This window comes from Cetorhinus maximus, chromosome 9 (assembly GCF_964194155.1).
Source record: "Cetorhinus maximus chromosome 9, sCetMax3.hap1.1, whole genome shotgun sequence".
NCBI lineage: Eukaryota > Metazoa > Chordata > Chondrichthyes > Lamniformes > Cetorhinidae > Cetorhinus > Cetorhinus maximus.
In genome coordinates this window covers 24,459,077-24,469,088 of record NC_135887.1, presented here as the reverse complement: position 1 = coordinate 24,469,088, position 10,012 = coordinate 24,459,077, and the positions used below count along the sequence as shown (strand labels likewise).

At 44.6% G+C, this 10,012-nt stretch overlaps 1 protein-coding gene across 1 annotated transcript in view; it reads right to left on the bottom strand.

Moving 5' to 3' along the window:
- Nucleotides 1–200: 200 nt before the first annotated feature.
- LOC144684475 (inositol polyphosphate 5-phosphatase K-like) overlaps nucleotides 201–10,012 on the bottom strand; it is a 36,529-nt gene continuing 26,717 nt past the window's right edge. Inside the window, exons 7-10 of the mRNA XM_078548293.1 lie at nucleotides 7,231–7,342; nucleotides 6,446–6,555; nucleotides 2,128–2,320; nucleotides 201–366 (exon numbers count right to left, since the gene is read on the bottom strand). Of these exons, the coding sequence (XP_078404419.1) occupies nucleotides 217–366; nucleotides 2,128–2,320; nucleotides 6,446–6,555; nucleotides 7,231–7,342 (565 nt within the window). The 3' untranslated portion in view covers nucleotides 201–216. The remainder of the gene's footprint in view (nucleotides 367–2,127; nucleotides 2,321–6,445; nucleotides 6,556–7,230; nucleotides 7,343–10,012) is intronic.

Here is a 10,012-nt window from a genome sequence, read left to right as displayed (position 1 = left end):
TGATTGCACAGAGTTGACTTGAATCAATCCTGTAAGCATAAATTGTTGTGATTGGTTGAAATTTGGCATTCCAGCATTTGCCCTGATGAGTGTAAGACAAAAAACTTCAGCAACATCTCTCTTTTCAGCAAGGTTCATCACTGTCACCCACATTCCATGACAGAGGGAGATGGGAAGAAAGTGGGTGCAAGGCGTTGGAGTAAAGGGGGGAAGTTTTTATGAAGTTACCTTGAACAGCCCAATCCAGTCCCAGGTGCTGCTGGGATACTCATCCAGCATGCAGTAGGAGATGAGAGCATCACGCCCAGGTTTCCAGTCGCCCTCAGGCTGCAACTCCACCAGGGCCTGAGTGATCCGCTTCTCAAACTGGGGACAAGACAAAGAAAAGTATCAGTAGCAGTACCATCCCCCTACCCCACCCCCACCACCCGCCAAATATCAATCCCACCCCATTCCCTAAAATATCAACCCCACCCCCACCCTCCAAAGTATCAACCCCAGCCCCCATCTCACACGCTGTCTATTACAGGATGGGCTAGAGTAAAGAACAGGAGGGAGGTCAGCGCACAACTGGGCACCTCCACGAAGGTTCAATTTGATGGCCCAGCTAAAAGAGGAGGTAGGAACTGGCCCATCGAATCCATCCCAAAAAGCAAGCCTCAACAGAACTGTGACTGAGGGATGGGGGGAGAAGATGGATGGAGGGATTGGGGGGGGGGAGAAGATGGGGTGACAGTGGGATCGAAATTCTTCTGGTTACCCCGGTAGGATTCCCAAATCCACACTGACACAGATTCCCAAATGAAGCCGGTGCCTCACCACCCCCACCCCGATGCTGATTAACTTCCTGTGTATTTCCGACTCAGAGGTTTCATTTGTGAAGCCAATTTCTCTTCGTAAACCAGCAACATTATTTTCAGCTTGTTGTTGGTCTAGGATTAGGGTTGCCAACCCTCTAGGATTGTCCTGGAGTCTCCAGGGATTGAAGGTTAATCTCCAGGGCACTGCTGCTGGTACAGGGCTTTCCTTCCATGTTCAGCAACATTCACGACTCCTCAGACACTGAAGCAGTCCGTGTCCAAATGCAGCAAGACCTGGACAATATTCAGGCTTGGGCTGACAAGTGGCAAGTAACATTCATGCCACACAAGTGCCAGGCAATGACCATCTCCAACAAGAGAGAATCCAACCATCGCCCCTTGATGTTCAATGGCGTTACCATCATTGAATCCTCCATTATCAACATCCTGGGAGTTACCATTGACCAGAACTGGACTAGCCATATAAATACTGTGGCTACAAGGGCAGGTCAGAGGCTAGGAATCCTGCGACGAGTAACTAACCTCCTGACTCCCCAAAGCCTGTCCACCATCTACAAGGCACAAGCCAGGAGTGCAATGGAATACTTCCCACTTGCCTGGATGAATGCAGCTCCCTCAACACTCCAGAAGCTGGACACCGTCCAGCACAAAGCAGCCCACTCGATTGGCACCACATCCGCAAACATTCACTCCCTCCACCACCGACGCACAGCAGCAGCAGTGTGTACCATCTACAAGATGCACTGCAGGAACTCACCAAGGCTCCTTAGGCAGCACCTTCCAAACCCAAGACCACTACCATCTAGAAGGAAAAGGGCAGCAGACACATGGGAACACCACCACCTGGAAGTTTCCCTCCAAGTCACTCACCATCCTGACTTGGAAATATATCGCTGTTCCCTTACTGTCGCTGGGTCAAAACCCTGGAACTCCCTCTCTAACAGCACTGTGGGTGTACCTACACCACATGGACTGCAGCAGTTCAAGAAGGCAGCTCACCACCACCTTCTCAAGGGCAACTAGGGATGGGCACTAAGTGCTGGCCCAGCCAACGAAGCCCACATCCTGTGAATGAATAAAAAAAGTTTTTAAAAGTTTGAAAACTTTTCTTTATCCGTTGTAAAATTATCAGAATTGAGAAAAAAAGGCCATTTGATCGGATGGCGTGGTTAGAAGCGGGATGTCATGTGATAAAACCTCCAGAAATGTCCAACCAGAGTTGGTTACCCTATCTGGAGGGGGGGGCATACCCTTATGAACTGTCCCCGGTTCAGCACCATTCATGTCCATTCCCCCTTCCCCTCACCTCCAGACAAAAGGTTCCCAACACCGGCTTGTGGTCACTGATTCCATATTCCATTTGGCTGTCATAGGTATTTAAAATCACATTGATGGGCTTCTTTGAGTGCGATGTTTGAGTCTCACTCTCTTCAGCCTGAAAGCACTCTTTAACTTTCCAAAGGATCCGATCTGTCCAGGCCGGTTTCCGTTTCTTCTCACTGGACAGGGAGATGAAGGAGCAACAAGAAGTCAGAAACAAAAAGGGAGTGGGATCTGAGGGGTGAATTTGGTCAGAGAGGCAAATCGAGTCTTTGTTTAACACGGAGCGGAGTGTTGGAAAATGGGGTTTTGACACCAAGGGGGAAACAGTGGCTTAGCTTGGGAGTGAACTGCAAACAATCGCAGCAAAAGATCTCCGGATTCTCAGGGGAGGTCCGAACACGTGTGGGATTCTGATTACCAAAAAGATTTGATAGAGCAGAGAGAAATAAACTATTTAATCACCTGGGGAATCCTGAACAAGGAGTACAGTTCTAAAACTAGAGTCATGTTTTTTGGAAGTGCAATTAGAAAGCAAGTTTTCGCACGGAAGTAGGATAACTGAAATTATTTCACAAGAAGACATGCATTAACGGCTTTAGAATAGGCAAATTTAGTGACAGTTCTTTCTAAGCTTGATGGGAAATATAGTCAACATGTAGGCATGATGGGTAGGTAGCCAATACTGTGGGAACCCAGTGCGGGAACCTAGCTAAATTACAAGTTATAAAACTTAATGACCGTCACCAGTTGGGTAAACAAATGTTAGGGAGATAAGAGTATAGACAGGGAGGCATCCAAGACATTAACAGCCTCCTAGTGAGGTATGTACGAACAATAACAGAAGGTTGTAACTAAAGGCTATGAATGCGTAATACAGCCCTTGTATCAGAGAGAGACACCCTGTAGAGTCAGGCTGTGATATTACAACATATGCTGGGAGAAAAGATCTTGCTTGCTTGAATGTCACAGACTCGAGAGTGGCAATTTTTACCATAACAGCTCAAAGGGGAGTGGAAAATTGGAACTCTCAATCCAATGAGAGGTGGGTCCATTGAAATTTTCAAGACTGAAAATATCATGAAGGTATCAATGGCGATAGGTCCAAGGTAAATGGGGTTGAGGTACAGGTCAGCCTGGATCTAACTGATTGGTGGAACAGGCATGAGAGGCTGAATGATCTCATCCTGTTCATAAGAACATAGGAGTAGGCCATTCAGCCCCTTGAGTTTGCTGCTCCATTTAACTTTATCATGGCTGATCTTCTACCTCGGCGCCATCTCCCCACACTATCCCTGTACCCCTTAATGCCATTGGTATCTAGAAATCTATTGACCTTTGCTTTGAACTTACTCAATGACTGAGGCTCCACAGCCCTCTGGGGTAGAGAATTCCAAAGATGCACCACCCTCTTTCTAAAGAAATTCCTCCACACCTTGGTCCTAAATAGTCTGCCTCTCATTCTGAGACTGTGTCTCCAGGTTCTAGACTGCCCCCCACCCCGCTCCAACAACCAGGGGGAACATCCTTCCTGCATCTACCATCAGGCCCTGTAAAAATTTTGTACACTTCAATGAGATCATCTCTCATTCGTCTAAACTCTAGTGAGATTACAGGCCCAGTCTCCTCAATCTTTCCTTATAGGACAATCCTAGCATCTCCGGGATTAGCGCGATGAGCTTTCATTGCACACCCTCTATGGCCATTATATCCTTCTGTAGGTAAGGAGACCAAAACTGTACACAATACTCCAGGTGCGGTCTCACCAAGGCTCTATATAGTTGCTTCCTTATTCCTTTACTCAAATTCCCTTGCAATAAAGGCTAACATACCATTTGCCTTCTTAATTGCTTGTTGCATCTGCACGTTAGCTTTCAGTGACACATGACTAAGAACACCCAGGTTTCTTTGGACATCAACATTTCCCAATCTTTCCTCGTTTAAGAAATACTCTGCATTTCTGTTTTATCTACCTACCAAAGTGGATAACTTCACATTTTTCCACATTATATTCCATCTGCCATGTTCTTGCCCACTCACTTTGTCTAAATCTCCTTGAAGCCTCTTTGCATCCTCCTCACAACTCACATTCTCACTAAGTTTTTTGTCATCAGCAAACTTGGAAATATTACATTTGGTCCCCAGATCTAAATCATTGATATAGATTGTGAATAGCTGGGGGTCCAAGCACTGATCCTTGTGGTACCACTAGTCACAGCCTGCCATCCTGAGAATAATCCGTTTATCCCTACTCTGTTCTCTGTCCATTAACCAATCCATGCCATTATATTCCCCCAATCCCATGTACTCTAATTTTGCTTACTAACCTGTGCGGGATCTTATCGATAGCCTTCTGAATATCCAAATACACCACATTCACTGGTTCTCCCTTATCTATTCTGCTAGTAACATCCTCAAAAAACTCTCAACAAGTTTGTCAAATGTGATTTCCCTTTCATAAATCTGTGTTGACTCTGCCCAATCCTACCATTATTTTCCAAGTGCTCAGTTATCACATCTTTTAGAATAGATTCTAGCATTTTCCCTACTACTGATGTCAGGCTAACAGGTCTGTAGTTCCCTGTTTTCTCTCTCGCTCCTTTCTTAAAATAGTGGGGTTACATTTGCTACCTACCTGCAGGCATCGTTCCAAAATCTATAGAATAGTGAAAGGTGATCACCAATGCATCCACTATCTCTACAGCCACCTCTTTTAATACTCTGGGATGTAGATCATCACATCCAGGGGATTTATCAACTTTTAGTCCCATTACTTTCTCCAGTACTGCTTTTTTACCAACTAATTTCTTTCAGAACCTCAATCTCACTAGTCCCTTGGCTCCCCAGTATTTCAGAGAGACATTTTTTGCATCTTCCTCCGTGAAGAGAGAGACAAAGTTTGTTAAGTTTCTCTGCCATTTCCTTATTCCCCATTATAACTTCTCCATTTTCTGCCCATAATGAGCCCACATTTGTCTTCACTTTTCCTTTTTACGTACATAGAGAAGCTTTTACAGTGTTTTCATGTTCCTCACTAGTTTACTTTCATATTCTATTTTCGCTTTCCTTATCAATTCCTTGGTTCTCTTTTGCTGAATTTGAAGTTTCTCCCAATCCTCAGGCTTGCTACTTTTTTTTGGCAACTTTAATGCCTCTTCCTTTGATCTGATGCAATCCTTAACTTCTCTCGTTAACCATGGTTGGATCAGTTTTCTTGCTATCTTTTTGTACCTTAAAGAATGTAAACTTGTTGCAAGCCATGTGTTAGTTCTTTAAATGTTAGTCGTTGCCTGTTTACCATCATATCTTTTAACGTGGTTCCCCAATCTACCTCAGCCAACTTGCCCCTCAGCTTTGTAGTTTCCTTTGTTTAGATTTAAGACACTAGTTTTGGAATAAACAACATCACTTTCACACTTCATGTAAAATTCTATCATTTTATGGTCACTCTTCCCTAAGGGCTCCTTTACAACGAGATTATTAATGAGACCTTTCTCATTGCACAATACTAGATCTAAAACAGCTTGTTCTGTAGTTAGTTCCTCGACGTATTGTTCTAGAAAACCATTGCATATACATTCCAGAAATTCACCCTCCCCAGCATTAGTGCTCATTAGGTTTACCCAGTCTATTTGTAGATGACTGTATTACCCTTGTTACATGCATCTCTAATTTCCTGATTTATACCGTGTCCTATATTACCACCACTGTTTGATTGCCTATAAACAATTACAATCAAAGTTTTCTGTCCCTTGCTGTTTCTTAGCTCTACCCTAACTGATGCTACATCTTGATCTTCTGACCCAAGACCCTATCACTAATGTACTGATGCCATCCCTTATTAACAATGCTACCCCACCTCCTCTTCCTTTTTGCCGATCCTTCCGAAGTGCTGAATGCCCTTGAACTTTCAGTTCCCAGCCTTGGTCACCCTGCAGCCACGTGTCTGTATTGGCAATTAGGTCATACCTGATTACTTCTATTCGTGTCGTCAATTCATCTACATTGTTGAAAATGTTGCATGCATTCATGTAGAGAAACAGTAGAACAGGCATGAGGGGCTGAATGGCCTCATGTTCCTGCGCAACAGGCTGGAGTGGCTGAAGCGTTTCCTTGTGTTCCTGTGGAGGGGGCTGAATGGCCTCCTCCTGTTCCTGTCTTCTTTGCCCAGTATGATAGAATATTCTACTCACACCCATGGGCAGGGATTGGAGGCACAAGGAGCCGATGGTAGATTGGGGCTGGGGGGTTGGGGGGGGTGGGTGGGGGGAGTGGAGGTGGGTAGGTACACGGAGTCAGGTTACCTTGTATCATAAAGCATAGAGTTCAGGTTGAATTTGTACGTGGGCTTGAAGAGGAGCTGTCCCTCCAGGAATCCATTCAGGATTGGTTCAGTCTTCTTAGCCCTGTTCAGCTGTTGGGGACAGAAAAGTGTGACAGTGCAGGGATTTCACTGGGTATTACACACACACACACACACACACGCGCACACACAATGTGTATGGGAGCTTTACTCCGTTTCTAACCCCATGCTGTTCCAGACCTGGGAGTGTTTGATGGGGGAGAGTGTAGAGGGAGCTTTACTCTGGATCTAACCCCGTGCTGTACCTGTCCTGGGAGTGTTTGATGGGGACACTGTAGAGGGAGCATTACTCTGTATATAACCCTGTGCTGTACCTGTCCTGGGAGTGTTTGATGGGGGACAGTGTAGAGGGAGCTTTACTCTGTATCTAACCCCGTGCCATGCATGTCCTGGGAGAGTTTGATGGGGGACAGTGTAGAGGGAGCTTTACTCTGTGTCTAACCCCGTGCTGTACCTGTCCTGGGAGTGCTTGATGGGGACAGTTTAGAGGAAGGTTTACTCTGTATCTAACCCCGTGATGTACCTGTCCTGGGAGTGCTTGATGGGAACAGTGTAGAGGAAGGTTTACTCTGTATCTAACCCCGTGATGTACCTGTCCTGGGAGTGCTTGATGGGAACAGTGTAGAGGAAGGTTTACTCTGTATCTAACCATGTTAAGTTTATATAAAGCCAATGGGAACCACAAACTGCCCTTCCACTTTTGGGCCCCATGACCTTTGCCCTCACCTGGTCCTTGTCCCACAACAGGTGGTAACGTCTCTTGGTGATGGACTCCCGGATGAAATGCAGCCCGTGTTCAGCAATGCGGAAGTTGAGATCTCCAAACCAGAAGACCAGACTGTGGGAAATGAGACTCATTAATGGCAGGAAAGGAGCCAATGGCCATAACACCCAAGACAAGATTCAAATCAACCAGCAATTGCAAAAGAAAATTAACTCAAATCCATTTTGTTCAGCATCTATGAAACTGGTCAATGCAATGATAATGGAGTTATTAATCAATCAGATTGACCAGGTGAGACTATAGCGTAGCAGTAATGTCACTGGACTAGTAATCCAGAGGTCCTGGGTTCAAATCCCACCAAGGCAGCTGGTGGAACTTAAATTCAATTATAAATCTGTCAATTAATATGTCTGGAAATGAAAAGCTCGTCTCTGTAATGGTAACCATGAAACCATTGTCAACTGTCATAATGCGGCCTGGCCCATATGACTACAGATCCACAGAAATGTGGTTGACTCTGAAATATGGCGAGCCACTAGGTTCAAGGGCAATTAGGGATGGGCAACAAATGCCCATATCTCATGAAAGGATAAAAACGGGGGAGAGATTTGGAAAATATAGATCCCAACTCACCTGTTCCTCACAAGCATCTTCGGCAGGAGAATAAGGTGGCCAAATACTCCTTAGAAAATAAGAAAGGTGTAGAGGAACTGAGGGATCCAGAGATACAGATATACAAATCACTCAAAGGAGCAATGCAGGTTCATAGGGGCACTAAAATGTAATCAAAACACAGGGATTCATTCCCAAAGGGATAGAATTGAGACGTTATATTAAACGTGTATTGAATCTTGGTCCGACCACACTTAGAACAATGTGAACAGTTCTAGTCTCCATTTTAGAAAAGAATATAGAGGCACTGCAGATGGTGCAAAAAAAGGTTCACAAGGACAACAGCAGAACCGCAAGGGTAAAACTATAGTATGGGATGAAATCAATAGTCACTTAGACAAGTGCCGGATAATTAAGGGAAGCCAGCATAGATTAATTAAGGGAAAATCATGTTCAGCTAACTTGCTGGAGTTTTTTGAGGAAGTAACAGAGAAGGTTGATAAGGGAAATGCTGTTGATGTGGTGTATATGGATTTTTAAAAGGGATTTGATACAGTGCCACACAACAGACTTGTGAGCAAAATTCTAGGTCATGGAATAAAAGGGAAAGTAGGCACTTGGATAAGAAATTGGCTGAGTGACAGGAAACAGAGAGTAGTGATAAATGGCTGTTTTTCAGATTGGAGGAAGGTTTGTAGTGGAATTCCCCAGGGGTCACTGTTGGGACCCTTGCTCTTCCTGATCTACATCAATAGCCTAGATTGTGGTGTTCAGGGCATGATTTCAAAATTTGTAGATGATACGAAGATTGGAAATTTTGTCAACTGTGATGGGGATAGTCTCGAACTTCAAAAGGACATAGACATGTTGGTGGATTGGGCAGACAAGTGGCAGATGAAGTTCAATGCAGAGAAGTGTGAGGTGATTCATTTTGGCAGGAAAGATATGGTGAGACAGTATAAAATAGAGGGAGAGCCTCTAAAGGAGGTGCAGGAACAGAAGGACCTTGGTGTATACATACATAGGTCATTGAAGTTGGAAGGGCATGTTGAGAGAGCAGTTAATAAAGTATATAGTATCTTAGACTTTATTAATAGGGGCATTGAGTACAAGAGTAAAGAGGTCATGTTGAACTTGTATAAGACACAAGTTAGGCCTCATCTGGAGCACTGCATCCAGTTCTGGGCACCATACTTGAGGGAGGATGTGAAGGTATTGGGGAGAGTAAAAGGAGATTCACAAGTATGATTCCCGGGATGAAGAACTGTAGCTATGAGGATAGACTGGGAGAGGTTGGGACTGTTTTCCTTGGAGAAAAGAAGGCTGAGAGGAGACTTGACAGAGGTATTTAAGATCCCGAGGGGCATGGACAGGGTAAATAGTGATAAACTGTTCCCACTCAAGAGAACATCAAGAACTAGAGGGCACAGATGCAAAATAAATGGCAAAAGTAGTAAATGTGATGCGAGGAAAAGATTTTTCACCCAGAAGGAGATTGGAGTCTGGAACAAACTTCCTGAAAGGGCAGTGGAGGCAGGTTTGATCGAGGTATTCAAAAGGGAATTAGATTGCTACCTGAAAGGAGAGAATGTGCAAGGTAATGGGGATAAGGCAGGGGAGTGGGACTAGTTAGAATGCTCTTTCAGACTCAATGGGCCGAATGGCCTCCTTCTGCACTGTAACGATACTGTGATTCTGAGAATGAAGAGTTCATTATAAAAGGTGAAGTTTGGTGACAGACCTGCAGAGGGCGCACCTCCTAGTGCCTGCATTGAAAATGGTGCAGAGCCAATTACGACAACAGGAGTGAAGGAGTTTGCCTAAGTCTTGCATTTTCCCTTCCACATGCAGTCTTTTTGCAATACCTCTGCTGTCACCCTGGCTGAGTCTAACTCAGCACCGACCATTGTACCAAATGTAGATGCTCTGCAGCATAAATATCGTTTAAATATTCGTGAGGAAGGAGCTACGTTGTCAAAGTACAACTGAACACAGCGCAGTTCATAAACCTCCTGATACTCAATCCACAAAAAACATGAATCAACTGTGCACTAAAGCACACTAAAAATCACTGGCCTTTAATACGCAGAGATGTACCTTAATGGTCATTTCTGCCTTCAGGCACTCAAATATTCCCAAATGTAGGAAAACTGGCGTAATCCTAAACTACAT